General features: G+C 57.8%; 1 protein-coding gene across 1 annotated transcript; it reads left to right on the forward strand.

The window, feature by feature from the left end:
* Window positions 1–36: 36 nt before the first annotated feature.
* Window positions 37–19422, forward strand: NMT1 (N-myristoyltransferase 1). The gene is made up of 12 exons (XM_082332040.1): window positions 37–384; window positions 7249–7360; window positions 8704–8848; window positions 11172–11290; window positions 11837–11928; window positions 12589–12705; window positions 13197–13367; window positions 13747–13855; window positions 14968–15138; window positions 15420–15587; window positions 16013–16150; window positions 17706–19422. The coding sequence occupies exons 1-12, from the start codon at window positions 257–259 to the stop codon at window positions 17724–17726; spliced, it is 1491 nt and encodes a 496-aa protein (XP_082188166.1). The 5' UTR covers window positions 37–256; the 3' UTR covers window positions 17727–19422.
* Window position 19423: the final 1 nt, after the last annotated feature.

A 19423-nucleotide genomic window follows, 5' to 3' on the forward strand; every position in this document is an offset into this window, starting at 1 on the left:
CGCGGGCAGGGCGGCCTCAGAGCGGGACGGAGCGGACGGGCCGCGGCGCTCCGCCACGGCGGGTGGCGGCCCCGGTGTGGGTGAGCCCTCTCGCCCCCGGGACGCCCCCGAAGGCGGACGGGAACCGGAGTCCCGGCCCCGGCGCAGCCCACCCCCCCGCGTAGACTACCGGTCCCGGCATGCCCCGCGGCCCGCCGCCCAATCGCGGCGCGCTTTGTTGCGGGGGGTGCGGCAGGCGGCGAGGCCCCGTTTCAAGATGGCGGACGACAGTGAGACAGCAGTGAGGCGGCCACCGGCGAGGCCTCCGCGGCCGTCGGCGGAGGAGAACGACCACGAGCACTGCAGCGACTGCGAGAACGAGGCGGAGCGCGGCTCCAACCGGGGGTGAGCGGCGGCCGGGGCCGCCCGCCGCGGCGGCGACCGGGCCCATTGAGGAGCGCAGCGGCCGGGAAGTGAGCGGCGCCCCGCCCCGCGCGCGCGCTGATTGGCCGCCGGGCAGCATCCCGCGCTGCGATTGGTCGAGCTACCCGTCAGTCTGGCGGGGGGGGACGGGCCCGCTGGCTCCCATTCACGCCTGTTGTGGGAGCGTGTCCTGAAGCTAAGCAGGGTCGGGCCCGTCCGTGGCGTGGATGGGTGGCGGCTTGCGCGGCGTCTGCCGGGCAGACAGAAATGGGCCGCGAGTGCCTTTTTTTTTTGGCAGAAACGAGCCCAATTCGCAGCTCTTCTTGTCCTCGCGTTAGGGTGTGTCTCCCCACATTTCCCCTGTCCTCCAGCACAAGCCCCCTTCCCCTCCCGCCATCTCTGGCACTGCGGTGGCACCCAGGGTGGTGGCATGGTTGGGTGCGTTCTCCCGCTCGCCGGGGCCTGTGGCCTCCCGCGGCCACCCCTGCACCCGGGAAGAAGCCCAGGCTTCTGTACACCCATCCCATCCTAAACACAGCCCAGGGTTTTGCAAAGGTCAGCCAACATCATCCTGTGGTTCGCGGAGCGCGGCCTCCAGAGGTACGCAACGGTGAAATAGCAACACTCAGGCTGGGAGCGCGCGCGGCGAGGCAGGGCCTTACCTAGGTAGGAAAGATCTAAAATCCCTAACGTCGTACCCGCCTTACTGCCTCGGTTAAAGAGGCGCAGAGCTGCCTGGCCGTGCCTGTGGTTTGTAGGAGAGGCTTCATCCTTGTTCCCGCTGGTGTTGCATGCAGCAGGGCACGGCTGCGTGTGGCTTTTGGCACATCACGTGTTTCCAGAGGTTTCCAGAGGTTTTGTGCCTTGTGCTTCGCACACCTGAGCCTCGCCAGGCTCCTCTTCCCGCTCTCCTGGTGCCCCAGCAGCTGCTTTCCCAGCCCTGCGACACTTTGGCTTGAGAAGCTCTTCGCCCTCCGTCGGCAGCTTTCCGTGGCCATCCTGCCTGTCCAGTGACTGAAGTGAATAAAAGGTCACGCAAGAAATATCACAGAGGCGTTTTTTATGGCAGCACAGATGTCCGTTTATATTTTATTTGCCTCCCGGATGTGGCACCGTGTCTCAGCTTAATAGGTTTAGCTGTGCTTGGGGAGATTTTTCTTTTCTTTCCCTCTGACATGATTAGGTTTGTGGAAACCAGAGCCAAGCAGAGAGGAGACGCGGTGCTTAATCACTGTTATTTCCCAGCCCAGCGGTTCAGCCTGCCCTTTGTCAGGAAAAGGTGTGTTCTTGAGCTCTCTTCGTATCCTAACGTGGGCATTGCACCTCTGCAACCCCGAGGAGTTAAAATGCAGTTACCTGCCCCGACTAGGGCGAGCGTTGAAGTGCAAGAAGCTAACCTGGCAGCCTGGGAAGTGTCCTGTAACAAATATACTTAGAGAGTTCAGCTCGCTTGGGAAATAACGTTAAAAGCATGGCTGATGGGCACAGTGATAACGAGCGCAAGGCAGGGAGGCTTTGGTGCTCTCTGGCAAATCTCCCGTCCCCCAAAACCTAATGGGGGATCCACCTAGGAGAGAAAAGACCAAGCAGTAGGAAAGGTGGTGGTTTTCTTTCTTGATGCACATGGGTTCTGTTGATTTTTGTGCCGTTGTGTTACGCTGGGGTGTAGGGGTGTTTCTGGTCACCCCAGCTGAACGCTGTCCCCAAAAATGGGGCAGGGGAAATGCTTTGAGCCGTTGGGGTTTGCAGAGCAATGCTCGGGGTCCTGCCTCTGCCCAGTTCGTGTTAAGAGTCACTAGATCTTGGCTCTGAGATTTTAAACATAAAAATACTACTTAGCGAGAGGAATACTTCCTTTCCTTTTAAGGACAGGAAAGAGGAATTGCGTTTCCTCTGCCTCGGTCCCGTGTCAGCACTGGGAAGTGGCTGCATCGTTGTCTGCTGCGGCTGCTCGAGTTGATTTCCCAAAGAAAAATCCCACTTCCGTATTTGTCACGCTTTCCTTTGTGCAGGGCTTCTGTCCCGTCTCCGGTGTCTGCGGAGGGTTTATTCCCGTTGTAGGTAAAAGACGGTGGAAATGCAGGGACACTGGCACAGGCTCTGCTCCCTGGAGCTGCTGTGAGCCCGGCAGGATTTGTTGGCTCACAGGCAGTGAGTGGCAGCGGTGAGACCGAGGATTTGAGTGCCCCAGCCCTGTGAAACACCGCTGTCATTGGCAAAACCACTTGGGGAAGCGGGTTTGGGTGGGAAAAGTTTGGGGACGGTCCTGCGGCACGAACTGGGTTGTTGATGGATGGGGTGTGGGGAAAGCAAAGGGGCTTTTCTTGGTGGGACAGCGGGCAGCTGCCTGGTTTGGCAATTCCTGCCTGCACTTACACCGTGAGGGGATGTTCCCAGGACAACCGTCGTGCTCTAACAAGTAGAAGTTAGTTTTAGGTGTTACGTGGAGCACAGTGATGGCACGCTCTGCTTCAGGACCCGTGCTCTGCCATCTGCAGAGCCTCTCTCCTCGCTCCGGCCCCTAATGAGATTACAGCCCAAGTACCGCGCCCGATTAGCCCCAGGTTTGGCAGAAGGATTTTCCAGCACCTAAATACAGAGCAGGGATCTACTGTTTCTCATCTGACACCTTTCAGACTAGAAAGCAAGGCTGTGCGGTGGAGGAATTGCAAACCACACAAGATCTTGTCTGAATCTGCATTTCCAGTTTGGGTTTTGAGGAAGAACCAGCAGCGTTTGGTACCATTTGCCGTCATAGGTGTGAGACAGCCTGAGAGCCCGAGCGTGGCGTTTCAGTTTGCGTCATGAAAGATGCTGTTTGATCGCCGCAGCACATACGCTATGGGAGATAACTCCCAGCCTCTGCCGTCGAAATCTCCCCGTGTTGACCCAGGTCTTCCCAGCGGGGCTGAGGGAGCTGTGGGGAGCCAGCCACAGCTGGAGTTGTCCTCCCTTGTGCTTTCCTCCGCCACCTTGCAAAAATAAAGCCCTTGGACCTGGGAATACAGCGGGAGTGTGCACAGATCCAGGTGATAGATACGTGGGTACCAAGCACCAGTTTGTTACTGGATGCGTCTGGCGTTTCCCAGCCTCCAGAGGGGCTGAGCTGGTGGAGGACAGTGAGTCGGAGGGGGTCTCGCCTTGAACAAACCCGTCCAGTTTATTTAGGTACTTCCAAAAGCCTATTTTCAAAATTGCTTGTGTTATGGGTGTTATTTTCTGTGTAGTGGTTGGTGCCGGCTCCTTTCCCTTGAACTCGAGGAGCCGTCTGGTAGCGGGGAAGGGGTTTGCAGTGAAAGGTAACGGCCATGGCGGCGGCGATGCCTTTCCCAGGAGAAGGGAAAAGTGTTTTCCTTCATCGGAGAGCAAACCGTTGCCATCCCGCGGGTAATCGGAAGATGTTTCACACAACGGGAGAACAAAAGCCGTAAGCGCGGTCCTGGCGGTGGGCTGTTGGACAGGAGCTGGCCTGGCAGTTAACCCTCCCTGGGGGGTGAAACCGGCCTCAGCCCTGGCAGCTTCATGGGTCGCATCGGCTGCGGTAGCTGGGATTTTGGACGGTGGTGGCTCTGTCCCAGGGCACTGGTGGGGCAATGCCGTTAATTTGGGGAGCGTCCGAGGGGCTGCAGCTACGCTGGGGCGTAAAGAAGGAGATATTTGCTTTCCTAAATAGACTTTAAAATAGAAATTACCTATAATTGTTGCTTCCCTAGGTGTAACGAGAGGGACCTTTGGGTTTTCCAGCATTTTCTTACATTTCCTTTGCTGGTGGTTCATCTGTCAGGTTGATTTTCATCTCCTGGCTGGAGCGGGCCCTTTCCCACAGTGCCTGGGAATGCAAAACCTCATCCCACCTTATGCCACCCTGATTTCTTCCAGGTCACGACAGCTTTGCTCATAAATCAGGGAGGATTTTTCTCAGCGCTTTTACCTGCAAGTCCAGTGTGGGGCTGAAGCGATATTGGTTGGGCTGAACTCATTAGCGGCAAGCTGGGAGTTGGCAGCTCTGATTTATGAAGGAAGGCGACGCCGACTGAATACACGGGGGCTGGGAGGATTTTGTTTGTCGCATCTGACACCTACAGCATCCCAACGTGGAGGTGACCTGGGAAAACGTGTCCGTCTACTTTGGAAGGGGCGGATTCCAGCGTCTGCCCTCAGATGTGCTCTCAAACCCCCCTTGTGCCATCACTTTGTGGTGTTAAAATTCGTAAGAAATCAGTTGAATGTCTTTATTGCAGCTCTGCGGTGGATGGTTTGGCTCATCCCAGGGCCTGGATGCGGCTGTCCCGGCTGGTTGGGGATCTGCCAGGTCTCGCCCGTGCTCCTCCACAAGGAGTTAAATAAAACCCCATCACGCATTTGTCACCAAAATCAATAGTGGTGTCGGCACCGCTTTGCCGTAATTACTTTTGCTGTCATGTCAGAGCTCGCGTCTCTCCGGGTGGAGGTAAAGCCCTTTCCCGGTGGTGGGAGGGAAGGTGAGATGCATCCCCCCCAGGGACGGGTCGCCAGCGCTGCGGGATGCTGATCCCCACCGAGCTGCGGCTTCGCAGCTGCTGCTCTCTCTGCTCCGCTGCGAGCGCTTAATGCGCTTCTGGAGAAGAGGGGGAGCTTCTCGTCGAGCCCCCTTTTGTGGAGCAGCTCGCCCTGCACAACTGCTTGTTCCCCGTGCCGGTGAGCAAACGCTTGCTGTCTCCCGGTGTTTCACGTGGGGCTCTGCTGATAGACAGGAATCTTTTTCCCCAGCAAATGCCATCTGCAGAGTCTGTGCTGCTGTTCGGGTTTTGTCCGGAGGAAAGCCTTCCCCAGCTCAGCTGCTTCGTGTCCCGCAAACCAGACGTCTCTGCTCCGCAGGGCGATGGCTGCCCATCACGTCGGGTTTCTGCGCCGTGAGCGTCGGCGGCCTCGCTGTCCGCAGGCATCTCCACAGCCAGCCCTCCCAGCTGCATCCCTCAAAAAAACATTTCTCTGTCCACTTTCCCCTGGTTTCAAAACTCACTTGCTGCTCAGTCTGGGGATTTTTTTTAAACCTTATTCCCTTCCCAGCTCTCTTCTTTTCCTGGCCTTGCTGAAATAAATAGTTGGATGCTGCTCCAACATATTTTCCAGCCTGTTTCTTCTTTCTCTTCCCTGCTCCACCCTCTTCACTGCTATCTTGTGTTTGGTAAAGGCATTAAGCTGGTCTGGGAGCAGGCGGTACTCGGGGGGTTTCCAGGCTGGCTGGTGCCTTCGGTTCACCGTCTGCCTCTGGGCAGATCAGAACCGTGTCGTGGTCCCTGCTGTGAAAGCGGCAATTGTTTTTGGGGTGCAAGGAAGGAGACACCTCTATAACATAGAGTAAATAATACACTGGTTTGGATCCCCAAGCTGAGATTTGGGGAGAAGAGGACGAGGTCCCCGGGTGCAGGAGGGCAGGGACGCGTCCCACAGCGTCCCGGCTGGCGGGGGGTCCCTGGGGATGGTGGGGCAGACCCAGTCCCGCAGAGCTCGGACTGGTTTCCAGCCAGACCCGCTCCAGTGTGGGTGACGGTGCCTGCCAGTGGTGGGCCTTGCGGTTGTAGGTGCTGTGGATGTGCTGCTTGATGCAAAGAGCAGCTCCCACCCGGGATTCTCCATGGCTTTCCTCCGCTCCGGCCTCTCCCTGTCGAGCCGGATGTAGGTTATTGTCCTCGGTGAAAACAGAAGAGGAAAGATGCTGCGGTTTTATTGCAAAACAAACTTGGCAGCACTGACAGGGACAGGACAGAGCCGAGCAATGCTGCTGGTACACGCCATCCCCCCAGCTTGCTTTGCAGAAGACCCCTCGTGCGTGTCGGCAGCTGGCAAAGCGCCCCTGGCCCGGTGTCCCCCCTCTCATCCCTCCACTCGGTCCCGCTCCAGACATCTCTGGAGTTGAATTTCCACCTGAGCCATGACCCTCTCGGAGGCTGTAACCTTGTTTTGGGGGCTGTTGGCAGGGAGGCTCCCGGCTCGGGGTGACCCAGCTCCGCAGCAGTAACGTCGCCTGTCCTGCATCAGGGTGTCTCATGCAGGGATGAGATCACATACGCCATGCCGGGAGCACGCACCTTTCCCGTGTTTTGGCGTCGGGTCGCTGCCAGACTTGCCCATGGGCAAGGCTGGCCTCGGTGCGGGGTTTCACGCCTGCGGCTGCTTTGGGGTGATCATCGTCTGGATGTCCAGGGCTGCCCTGCATCCCTGGAAGGAGGAGCGATGCCCTGGCACAGGCGCTTCTCACCCTGTGCTCCCAAAAAGATTTGCTGCTCGGTCTCGATTTTCCAGCTCCAGCATAACAATGTAATATTTTTCCACTATAACAGCCACCCGTCTCCCTAGATCATCACCTCTGCAGGTGGGGTGACATTTGGCGCAGTGTCCTTGGCCACTGACCCCTCCGTGGTGCCTGGACCTGCTGCGGTGCCTTATCCCCAGGGCCAGACCAGTGTTTGCTGCTCCCACGTCCATCCTTGGGCTCAGAGAGGAGGAAAAAGCCTGAGCTGGGCATCCCCACTGCTCCACGGGGTGGATTTGGGCACGCGTGGCTGAGCGGGGTGATGTGACGGCAAAGACGTGGTCAGCTGCGGTGCGGGGCGCGCTCCCCACCGCTGAGCAAACCTGCGGGGTGGGAGATGTTGGTGCTGGTCCCCTTTTGGGAGCTCGCTGCTGGGAGGGGTGCCAGGGAGAGGGTGCACGGCTGCACCCTCCGTGCACTGAGTATTCACCCTCCTGGAGACTTGGACTCAGAGCAGGGAGCTTGTATTTTCTTTAGAGAGCTTCAGAAACCTTATAAATGTTCTCCAAGAGAAAACCCCAAGGCTTCAATGATGTTTCTTTTGTTTCTAGCGGCTTGAGTCCAGCAAATGAGAGCGGAGCCAAAAAGAAGAAAAAGAAACCCAAACGGAAGAAAGAGAAAGGAGGAGATCAGCCCGACCAGGCTCAGGACCAGCCGGTGAAGGTGACCAACCCCTTCGCGGAGTCGCGGCCCCACACAACAGCCAGCCCCATCCTGAACCTCTCCGATGTAGCTTAGGGCAAGGAAGGAGTCTCCTGGTCCTGGTTTTAGGCACTTGGCTGCTCAAAAAAGTTCAGGTTTAGAGTAATTTCCCAGCCTGGCTCTGTGCGTGGGAATTCCCGTTGCTGCGGAAGGTGTTTGCGGAGCACTCCAGGGTAAATGCGGTCCTTGGCTGGATATCCCAGCCAGTTCCTGCGCTGCGGTGAAAGGGTCAGACTGGCGCCGCCGAGTTATTCTTCCCAGACACCAGCTGCCTCCTCGCAGGCAGGGAACCGCCACGCTGCCACCTGCCAGCTTCCTCTCCTGCCCGCAGCCAGCACAACGAACGCCTTCTCCTACTTCTTGGGTGACATCTGATGTTGTTGATTTTTGCTTGATTAACATAAGAACAGCAGCTAGGTCAGAGCAGAGTCTGTCTTACCCCTCTTGGCTTTGCCCAATCCTGACTGGCAGCCAGTGCTTTGGGAAGGAACATGGGACATGCAAGGTTTGTCCCTCCCAGCGCTGGCAGCCACACCTCTTGTCCCCTCTGGTCCTGTGGCAGGACACACACACACAGATCTTGCACATCAACAGAGGCTGTTTTCTGTCCAATGCCCAGTTCCCATCCAAATATTTTAATATTTTGTTCTTCTGACTGTGCAGAGCATTAAACTGGGGCTTTGAGCGTTTCAGACTAACTTCACCGGGAATCAGGGAGGAGCTGGGGTTGTGAATTCAGCGCAGAGCTGCCCACCCTGCCAAGCTCTGCCTGAGAGGCAGGAGGAAAGTGTCCTTCATCTTGACTCAGCCTCTCCACCTTGTCCTGGTCCGCGGTGCCCAGGGACTCCTCTGGAAGCTGCAGTTTGTGGATATGAATCCAGCTTAGATGGAGGGCGCTGAGGCAGTGAGAGAGAAAAGCCACCACAGAAAGCCCAAACGCTGGGTGCGGGTTGACCCAGGGTGTCTCTGCATGGGCGTCAGCCAAGGTGAGGCAGGGAGGTTTGCTCTTGGGCCTCACAGCACCCTCCTTAGCTGAAGCTTAAAGCATTTTAAGGCACTTCATCTATCCCCTTCGACCCAGGAGCGCCTAGAAAACAGGTCTAGGTGTGTGGCAGGTGCCTGGTAAAAGGGTTCATCCATCTTGTAGAAGGTTACAAGAGGATCTAGGCTGGGAAGTGAGTCTTCTGCCTGCTCTCCCCTTCCTGGCAGGGTCAGCTCCAGCTTCCCCTAACAAGGAGCTGAAATACAGACCTGGTGGCTCAGCTTACTCATTTTGTCTTTCAACCCTCCTTTTCTGCCCTCAGGTGAACTCTTTACCTGCTGAGAGGATCCAGGAGATTCAAAAAGCCATCGAGCTCTTCTCTGTAGGTCAGGGCCCTGCCAAAACCATGGAGGAAGCCAGCAAGAGGAGCTACCAGTTCTGGGACACGCAGCCAGTGCCCAAGCTAGGTACGTACAGCCCCTCACCATTTCGTGGTCCTTGGGAGAAGCCTTGTGGTCCCCAGGCTGCTCAAAGAAGCTGGTCTCCGGCCAGGAAGCAAGTCCCTGGATGGCCCCTCACTGCTGTCCTCTCTGAGCTTCAAAGGCATCAATGACACTTGTCTACTGTTCAGCATCATGGCCTGAGCGGCCAGCTCTGCCACTGGAGAGCTGTGCAGGCAGCTGGGGGGTTGAGGAGCCATTTGAGACATCCGATTTGATGCCTCCTGCATTTGGGCGTCCCTTAATCTCAGTCTTTAGCCTTTGAAATGGGTCTCCCCAGCCCTCTGTGCCCAGGCTTCATGTGGGGTGTTGGCAGCCTTCCTCTTGCCAAGTCCTAGGGCAGCTAACCAGCTCTCCCCTTTCTGGGGGCTGAAGCTTCCCAGCAAGGGGATCCTTGGTGGGGAAGGTAACTCGGGGTGAGATGGGGCCAGCCAGCGATGGGAGCTGCTCAGGGAAGCAGGTCCATGTGCTGAGCTGCCACATCGTTGGTTTGCTGGGCTCACATCAGCGTCTGGCACGGGCAGGCGCTGGGGCTGAGCCAGGAGAGTCGGGAGAGGGGAGGCACAGACCTCACGAGCATCTGCACCCCCAAGCTGCCATGCCCATCTGAAGATGGGGAATCCTATCTCTTCGTCCCTTCTTCCCCCTGCAAACAGCCTGGCTGTGCTTCCCAGCTCTAGTCCTTGCTCCAGCCCTTTTTGCAGTTTGCTCTTGACGCTGTCAGCCTGCGTCAAAAATGATCCGCTGTCGGTAGCGAGGCGTTTCTCAGCGTGGCAGGAGCGCTTGGCAGCTGAGCAGCTCTGAAAGGAAGAGGGGCACACTGACACAGAGCTGCGTAGCTGGAAGGTGCTCGTTCCCGAGCTAATTGGAGCAAACCTGCAGTGCTCCCGGGGTGCCCGGGATTGCTTTGCTTAGTCTCTCCACCCCTGCATCCCCCAGCAAACTCCACGCAGAGCTGAGGAGAACTAGAGAATGAGTCCAAGCGCATAGTTTCTAGATTTACCCGAAGCTTGTCATGGCTTCAAATTGGCTGCTCGTCAGTAATTTCCTTCATGGGGTTGTGTCCGACCCCTCTTGCTGCAAACACCGTGTTTGATTCCCTTTTCATGTTGTCAGCACCAGTCTGAGGCTTTCTTTGGTCTCCAAGACTGTTTGCTGGGAGCGATGGTCTCAGCTTTGTGCTGGGAAGATCATAGTGAGATGGCACGGGGTTATGTGAGACAGCAAAGTCTGATCTTGCATTTGCCCTTTTTCCCAGAGGATCGTGGAGATGGCAAACATCATTTCTGCTTGGGTAAACCCTGGAGGAAGGGTGGAAGGTATCTTCTGGGGAAGGAGAAGCACAAAACAGCCCGCTCCTCCGTACACCAAATTGCTGGCTGTGCTCTGGCTGCCAGCCCCTCGCTGGGTCCTGCCGTCTCTCGTGGTCCTTGCTCAAGAGCACTCTCTGGAACACGGCGTTACATACACGAGGCTATTTAGGGTCGGGTAACAAAAGTGCTGTGGGATTTTTGGGGCCAGATTTCAGAGCAGTTCAGCACCTGCTCAAAACAGAGAGGACAGCCAGGGGTGAGCATTTCTGGAAGCTGCCCCGGGTGGGTGTGATGGGGGCAGTTCTTGCTCTGGGCTTTCTTCACCTCCCCATTGCCTGGAAACCTTTTCAATCCCTTTCTAAGGGAATTCCTAATTAGCGCGGCTTGCTTCTCTTGGCAGCACTCGAGTGATGCCGCTATGTTGACATCCCCGAGAAAGCCAGTGTTTGAACCGACATCTCTTGGCTGAATTGGGGGCTTTTGGAGTCAGTGTTTTTTCAACAAAAGTTGTCTTGTTCGCTGCAGCTCTTCTTTAAGCGCAGTGGGAAGGAGACCCTGACGCTTGCCAAATGGCAGGGGCCAGAGCTGGCAGGGAGAGAGCCACCATCCGATGGAGCAGCTCATGGGAAAGTGCTGGCCGAGGCTGGGATTGTGGGGATGGGGAAGGATAAGGCATCGCATGCGGACCTGGAGGACGTGGCTGTGGCCCTGATGCTCTGATCAATTTGGTCACCTCCTCTCTGCTGCCCGATCAGCTCCATCATTGCCCTGGAAGGAGTTTTGTTTCTCTGCCCCTGTGTCACGATGAACGCGTGGCACGTCCCAAACCGGGTGGGTGACATGGCAATCCCTGGCTGCTCGCGCCAGGGACCTGGGGTGGGAGACGTGAGGCACATTGGTCGCCAGATTGAGGTGTCATGGAGGCTTGGCCTCAAACGGTAGAGAGCATCTTCATGGCTCCCTGCTCTCTCTTACAGGAGAAGTGGTGAACACCCACGGTCCTGTTGAGCCGGACAAAGACAATATCCGTCAGGAGCCATACACCTTGCCCCAGAGCTTCACCTGGGATGCCCTGGACCTTGGGGACAGAGGCGTGGTGAGTACAGGCAGCTCAGCACATGTGTGTTGGGAGGGCATCTCCGTTGTACGGCTGGCAGTTCCATGCTTGGACTGCTGAAGATGGTTTTGGGGATGGCAGCCTGTCCTTCACCACACCAGGCAGCTCTCCAGCTCGGTGGTCACGCCATCTCCTTGGAGTTAGATGGGTCTGACTTCCCCCACCGTGCAGTTACCTCTTACCCATCCTGCGTGGGCCAGGTTGACCTGGTTTCTTCATGGGGATGTAAGGATGCCTGAAGCCAGGAGTTTTCCCTTAGGAAGACCCTCCAGACCCTCACCCACCTCCCTGGGAGATGACCTGAGGGCAGCAGGACTTATCTGTGTGTCCTGCTGCTTACCCCGCTCTGCAGCGGCACCGGTGCAGGAGCCCGGAGCAGGGGGGTGTGCCGGTAGCAGGGACACGGCTGCGTGTGGCACCCATTGCTGTGGCCACAGAAAACGTATTCAGGGTCCCATCTCAGGGCAGCTGGGGCGTGTGGTGGCTGAATATCTTTCTTACCCTGCTTGGTCTCTCCTGCCTTAGCTGAAAGAGCTGTACACACTTCTGAACGAGAACTACGTGGAGGACGACGACAACATGTTCCGGTTCGATTACTCTCCCGAGTTCCTGCTGTGGTGAGTGGCATCCTGACCACGGATCAGACGGTGTTGGATGCTGGCAAGCCTGATCCCGGTGACAGCGCTGCAGCTGCCTTTGCTTATCCCGTCTCACTTCTTTCCAAAATCTCCCTTCCCCATCTGTCACCCTGCGCGTGTGCGGTGTCCCAGGTGTGCTGCGAGAGGGCTCTCTCTCGCCCTGCCCTGCCTGCCTCTGGCTTCTTTGAGATATGGGAGCCTAAAACCGGATTTTTTTCCTCTTTGGTTTGATCCCTCGAGTGTTTGTAAAAATCCCAGTAGCTGAGGAGCTTCCCAGTGTCCTGGAGCTGTAGGATGAAGGTGGCTGCCAAGTAATGTTGCCAGCAATAACACTTGAAGACCTGTTGCAGCGGAGCTGCTGTTCCCTCAGGGCATTCATGAATGGAGGAACATGGATTTCCTCCTGTGTCACTAGTGAGAACTGGCCTTGGCCACGGAGTGCAGGAATTGCCCCGGGTCCCGGCAGTCCTGCCTTGTCACATCACTGTCACCCTCTCATCCTCCTGCCTGCAAACCCACAGCTGCATTGGGCAGCCTGGAGCAGGACACGGGGCATCCCAGGACAGGGTGGGGAGGCAGGAGCAGGTACGTTGGGGACCTTTGATGGGACGTGACTTCTGAAGTGTGTCTCTTCTCCAGGGCGCTGCGTCCTCCGGGCTGGTTGCCCCAGTGGCACTGTGGAGTCAGAGTTGTCTCCAGCAAGAAGCTGGTTGGATTTATCAGCGCAATTCCAGCCACTATCCACATCTATGACACGTGAGTTCTGCTCGGCTGCATTTCTCATCCTGCCCCTTGTTGGCATCTGGGGCTTCCTGGGAGTGCTGAGGAGGTCTGGCTACGTCGTCCTCCCCAACCAACGAAGCCAGACCTACGCCGTTCAGCTGTGGAAGTGCTTTGCTGCTTGGAGGAGAAGGTGGGGGATGTTTAAGGTGGGCAGTGAAGTTCTGTGCAAGGACATCCTGCAGTTAGCAGCCGTGAAGGCTGTTTTCCTCAATGAGTGAGGCCAGTTTAGAGCTCTGGCTTACAGAAATCCTCCAGGGCTGGATGGAGACCATCTTCCCTGGGAAAACCTTGGCTAACAGCTTAAGGGAGAGTTCTCCAAACCCAGCCCTTGCCCCTTGGCCTTCCCCAAGGCTTTGACTCCTCTTTCTTTTGAAGGGGCTGGAGGTAAATTGCCCGGGGCGTTGGACTGATCCTCCCAGGTCAGGACAGTTGGGTCTCATGCTCTGCATTGTTTCTTTCCCAAGAGAGAAGAAGATGGTAGAGATAAACTTCCTGTGCGTCCACAAAAAGTTGCGCTCAAAACGGGTGGCTCCAGTTCTGATCCGTGAGATCACGCGGCGGGTTCATCTGGAGGGGATCTTTCAGGCTGTTTACACTGCAGGAGTGGTGCTGCCAAAGCCTGTGGGGACTTGCAGGTGAGTGTCTATGGTTCTCCAAAGAGATTTTGGTCTGCAGACCTTCCCCTGCCAGGGTCCCCTCTGTGGCGTGTAGCGTGTGTGGGATTCCTCAGGACAGGAGGGAGCGATTCCAGCCCAGGTTTCTCCTCCCCATACCGTCCTTCCAGGATTAAGTCCAGTAGCTTTGCATAAGCTGCTCATGTATCACAAGACGGGAGACTTTCTGAGCACAAGCGCTTCAGGCCGCCCTTGTTTTTCTCTGCGGGAGCTGCTGGCCTCCTCGGGAGCTGGTGTGATGTTCTCGCTTGCCCTCTCATGGCAGCTATGAGAACCTCGTGCCCCTGCAGCCGTCCTGCTGCCCAAGAACAAGTCTCCCACTGCGAGTGTGTTTCTGCAGGTACTGGCACCGGTCCCTGAATCCTCGGAAACTCATCGAGGTCAAATTTTCCCACCTGAGCAGGAACATGACTATGCAACGTACCATGAAGCTTTACCGGTTGCCCGAGGTGGGTGCCAGCCGGGGCTGTGAGCCGCGGAGGCAGAGCTCACAAATTGCTCCTCGCTGAGCAAGGGGTGAGGCTGGGAACTGGAGACACAAACGTCTTGGCTGAGGTCATGTCCTCTGCCTGGAGAACTGGGGTTTGTTTCATGTGGTAAATGACTCTGTCAAGCCATTGCGCTTTATTTAATCTTTATTTATTTTTGCCTGGGTACCTGCATTTTAAGGGCAAATTCTTGCAGCTAGAGGACCCCATGAGCTTTTGTTTCATGGTGAGTCATATCTTGTCCTCCTGGTAAAACGAGAACGCAGATATGACAGCCTTCATCTGTCCAAACACAGCCTCGGAGTGACCTTGAATTGGGTTAGTCCCTCATTCTTCAGTCAAACTGATCGGTTCTGTCACTGCAGTTGTCCTGCTGGGGAAGTTCCCCAGCTGGATATGGGAGAAAAGACAAACAAAGCATTAAAATTGCCACCACCTTCCCCGACCTTGTTGGCTTCCTTCTGTCGGTCAGAGCTGCTCGTTTCGGTTGGAGAGCGCTGCCTCAGTGCTGGGCTCCTGTCTCCTGCCTCCCGCCTCAGCAGCGGCACCAGCTGCTGTTTTGTAGCTACCGATTTTTGCGCAGAAACCCAGACCCAGAAGCAGTCCGTGCTGCTTGATCTGGGCTTTGCTGAGCAATGCCAACCCTAGATTAGAAATCGAGTCCAACTGGAAATAACATCAGGTGGTTCCTTGCAGCCCCTTGCAGTGCCTGGGGCACGTCTCCCAGCCCGTCCCTGCTGCGAGCAGGAGCAGAGAACTGGAGGGGAGCAGAGAACTGGAGGGAAGCAGAGATTTTGTGTCGTTAGTGGTTAGGAGGCCACTTCCAGCGGGACTTGACCTGGCACGTGGGGCTTTGGGACCCGCTGTGCTTCTCTGCGATCTTTGCCATCGGTGTCACGGCTGATCGCATCCATCCTTCTGCCGGGCAAGCAGGGCTGGGGGGAGAGTGCTGGGTTGTGGGACTGAAAATGGGCTGATCTAAGCAGAGAGCGTCTCTGTGCAGCTCGTCGGAGAGCCCTTGGGTGATAAAAGCCACTGCAAGCAACGCAAACGATTTGTCCTGCTTTCTGTAGACTCCCAAGACTCCCGGCTTGCGGCCAATGGAGCACAGAGATATCTCTGCAGTGCACAAACTCTTGACTGAGTACCTGAAGCAGTTCCACCTGACGCCCGTCATGAGCCGAGAGGAGGTGGAGCACTGGTTCTTACCTCAGGAGAACATCATCGACACCTTTGTGGTAGAGGTGAGGGGACAGGAGCAAGACGGGGGGTGTTTTCCTGGGCTTCTGCCTCCACTGGGAGTTTGTGGCGAGCTGTGGGAGCCAGGGTTGCTGCCCTGGGCAGTGAGATGCTCTTCCAGGGTGGAAGATTTGAGCTGCTGGAGGATGGTGCCTCTCCATCCCGGGCTGCCCCGAGTCTCCTCGCAGGGAGCCCACACATCACTCAGACTGGCAAAGCCCCTCTGAGGCTCCGGCCGGGCTTTGTCCTAGCTCTGACGTGTTGTGGTGTCACTTCTGGCTTCCAGAGCGCCCCAGGGGAGGTGACAGACTTCCTGAGCTTCTACACGCTGCCCTCCACCATCATGAACCACCCGACTCACAAGAGCCTGAAAGCTGCTTACTCCTTCTATAACGTTCACACCAAGACGCCTCTCATCGACCTCATGAGCGATGCTCTCATACTCGCCAAGTCGGTGAGTGATGGCGGGGCCGGGGCGGCACCGCTGGGCACTGGGCAGCTCACCGTTCGCCTGGCCACCCTTGGACTTATGGGGAGGGCCGGTCATGGGGCAGGGCTTGTACCCAGGGCTGTACAAACCCAAATCCTAAAGGATTTGCTACCCAGGAGAGGGATGCAGGGGTAGCCTGAACCCTCAGGGTAGCATTGAGCTGAGCTCAGGGCGTCTACTCGTTTCTTACAGCAAACTGTATCACTGTACGTCCGTAGCGCTTGGGCTGAGGGTGGGTACACCGATGCTAAGTTCTCCCCCATTGGCCTTGCTCCCTTCTTCTGGAGGTGCAAGGCTGGGCAGGAGAGGGGGCAGGCAGCTCGCGGATGGGATGAACTTCCCAGCATGTGAGCAGGAGGAGCTGACGGCTTCGTGTCTTGCCCATGCAGAAAGGATTCGACGTCTTCAATGCACTGGATCTCATGGAAAACAAAACCTTCCTGGAGAAGCTGAAGTTTGGGATTGGGGATGGGAACCTGCAGTATTACCTGTACAATTGGAAGTGTCCCAGCATGGCACCAGAGAAGGTCAGTGCCTGGGGGCGGTGGGGTCCTCCAGCGCACGGCAAGGGGTCTTGGCCCCGCAGCCCCCAGGGAGATGAGTTTGTCGTTGCACGCGCCTCGGCGTTCCCGGGCCGGCAGTACACACAGTGACGGGTGGATCCAGTGACGGCTCCTCTGTGCTGTCCCCGCTGTGCCTGCGCAGGGGGTGTCCCTGGGGAAAAGCGCCCACCGCTTGTCTCCACAGGCTCGTTTTACTCTTGGACTAGTGCAGGTTCAGAGTCCGTAACCTCACGCACGGCCGCACGGCCGACCTCTTCCCTCTGTGGAAGGAGGCCGGGTACAGAGAGGAGACAGGCAGAGGGCTGCAGGGTGACAGATGTGACACCGGTGGTTGACAGTCACTTGTCCATACCTGGGAGGTGGTCGCTGTGCTCTGTGAGCCCGCACAGGACCCGGGTGTCACCGTGCGGCCCTGTAGCCTGTGTGTCAGGCTGTTGTGGGGGGGTGAGACGAACAACAACCCCTCTAGAGCTTGAGAGCCATTGGGTCACTGCTGAGCAGGACCCCGTGACGATGGGGAGCTCTGCCAGCACGGTCACTTGTAGCATGTGCGGAGCGGCTGAGCCACGGAATTGCTGGGGTGTCACCTTGTCCCCACGGCCAGCAGCTCGGTCCCCACCCAGCTGCTCCAAGCGCTGCAGCTGTGGACACCGCGTCTGCCTGCCCTGGGCCGTTTTTCGGCAGCACCTGGTTGCTACCACGTCTCCATCCCGATGATGTAGTTTGGCATCTGTCCAGTCCGCAGCCGCCTTGGAGAGGACGGTGCTTGAGAACCAGCAGCCGCCTGACTGCGCAGTGCTGCAGCCTGCCCGCGCTACGTCGCACAGCTAATTAATGCCTTAACGGCAGTAATGGGGCTTTGGTTCCCTTCGCAGAGCGCGTGAAGCCAGGTCTCTGTAGGTACAAGCCCGCGCGCCTTAAACTGGCCTTGCTGTGCCACTGAGCCTTTCGGAAAGCTCCAGGAGGTTGCCGGGAGGTTTGAGCAGTCCCTTCTCTTGCTAGGAGAGCTGGTGGGTTGGAGAGCCTGGTGCTGGGAGCCGCTCTCGGGCCGTACCCCACGGTGGGGCTGCCCGTGGCTCCAGCGGGCCGAGCCTGGGACCAGCCACCAGCATGTCCCATCACACCCAGCAGTGCCGGCTGCCTGCAGAGGGGCCTGTCCCAGTACCAGGCTCTCAGGAAGCAGCTTCTCCCGAATCTGTTGTTATTTACCTTAGAAGCAACCTTGGCTCGTAAATCAAGGCTGTCTTGCAGACTGCCCGGGCTTGTCACACCCCAAACATTGGTCACCTCTCCACATCAGAGCTGGGCAGGGTCCGTGCACCCGTTTGGCCGCGCGCCCAGGGCTCTCCCTGCTCTCGAGTCTCCCAAAGCCAATGGGGAAACCTGCACGGACAGCGCTGAGCCCTCCCAGCCGGCACGGCGAGGGCTTGCAAGCTGCGTCCACCTGCAGCCGCGTCTGGGGCGGAGGACGCTGGTGGTTGGGCCCATCTTGACCTGCCTTCTCCGTTGGCTCCCCCAGGTCGGACTGGTGTTGCAGTAAACGAGCCCTTGCCAGGAGAACGCGGCGCCACTGAGGAGCCAGGCCCGGTGGAGTTGCTGCCCTCATCCTTTCTGCCGAAGCCGGACCTGCGCCGGGAGAGATGGAACCGAACCAGCCGCGCAGCCGCCCACCGCCTGGGTTCACCGACCGCGTCCCGCAGCGCCGGCCGCCGCTCCCCCGCTGGCGTCAGCGGTCTCCTTTGTTTTGATTTAATTGCATCCTCGTAAAGACGTGATCAAGGGAATGTAACTGCTGAAACTAGCTCATGATTGGCATATAATGGAGTTAACGGGTGAATAATAAAAGTATATATTATATATATTTTAAATCTTTCCTGTTCCAAACTGACATGAGTTGCATTCGTCTGCTGAAGGCCACCTCCGGGTCGCTGGACCGTGACTTTTCTCAACCGGGCCAACCAAGGTAGATGCTTGCTGCGCTGAGCAGCTCGGCGCCGGCGTGGTGGAGCACCGGGACGCGGTGGCTGGGCTGCCGAGCCCTCCTGCCTGCCTGGAGGGTGTTTTGGGCTCCGTCCCCTGCTCGGCTGGTTTCCCCTGCTTTGCTCCCTCCTCTGTTAAACTCGGTCCTTCCCGCGGGTGCCTGGAGAGGGAGGATGGCACCGTCCCTCCCCACGGGCTCGGGAGCACGTTGAAATTTCTTTCTAAGGGCTATTTGTGCAAGCGATGCCTTGTCCCTTCTCCTCCCCAGCCTTGGAGACTCAAACCCTCTCTGCTCAACAGGGCAAGCGCTGAACCGAGGAGCAGCCATGCCTGAAGATACGGGGGGACTCAGCTCCTTGCTGCCTCCAGAGCGCGTCCGGTGCACCCCGCTCTGCTCCGACTCCTGGGGCTCATTCCCCTCTGCCACCCCCTGTGATGCCGGGGCGGCAGCCATCGGAGGGATGCTCCATCGCCGCTGCTGCACCTCAAGGCTCTCTGCTCGGCTGCTTTTCTCTGGAAGTGTGAAAATACGGATACACACACAAGTGGCTGCCCTGCGACACATCATCGGCATTGCCCCGGGGCTTCAGCCTCTCCAGCCACCCCGGTGCCTCTTCCACCAGGCTCGTTGTCTTGTCCTATGGGAACCTCCGAGGTAAAGGAAATGTTTTCTTACATGGAAAACCTTTATCACATCAACAAATCTTGGGAAACAAGCGCCTGGGCAGCCTGCCGCCTCCCGCCGGGACCTGAGCCATGTCCATGAAGAGCTCTGAGATGCTCCTGCCGTCCCAGCCAAAGGTTTCCAAAGCTGCACGCCAAGGCCAAGACCCCATCTATGCACTCCCACGCCTCCCTGGCCCTCTGTGCCCCCGGCGTGCCCCGTGGCACGCCACGGACCCCCAGAGGCTTTGCCCACCGTGGCCTGGACCTGCGGGTCCTCGGTGGGGGACCAGGAACTCGTCACATCCCCCCCCGGCAGCGCCATCACATCCCCCCTGCTCGGGGTCCTGTGTCACCTATGCAAGTACCTCTGTGTCCCCTCCTGTGTCCCCGGCATCCTGGGCTGGGGGAGGCTGGCTGCGGGTCGGGGGTGTCCGGCGGGACCCTCCCCATCCCTGTGGCAGTTCTGAGGGCTGCTCCAACAACCCCCCAGCCCCCATGGGTGCAGCACCCACGGGTGCTTGGCAGCTCCCCGGGGCAGTGCTGCATTTGGGGAGGGGGCTTCAGCCCTTACCCCCCGGAGTCTCCCCCGTG

The sequence above is a fragment of the Platalea leucorodia genome (genome assembly GCF_965183815.1).
Source record: "Platalea leucorodia genome assembly, chromosome: 22".
Lineage (NCBI taxonomy): Eukaryota > Metazoa > Chordata > Aves > Pelecaniformes > Threskiornithidae > Platalea > Platalea leucorodia.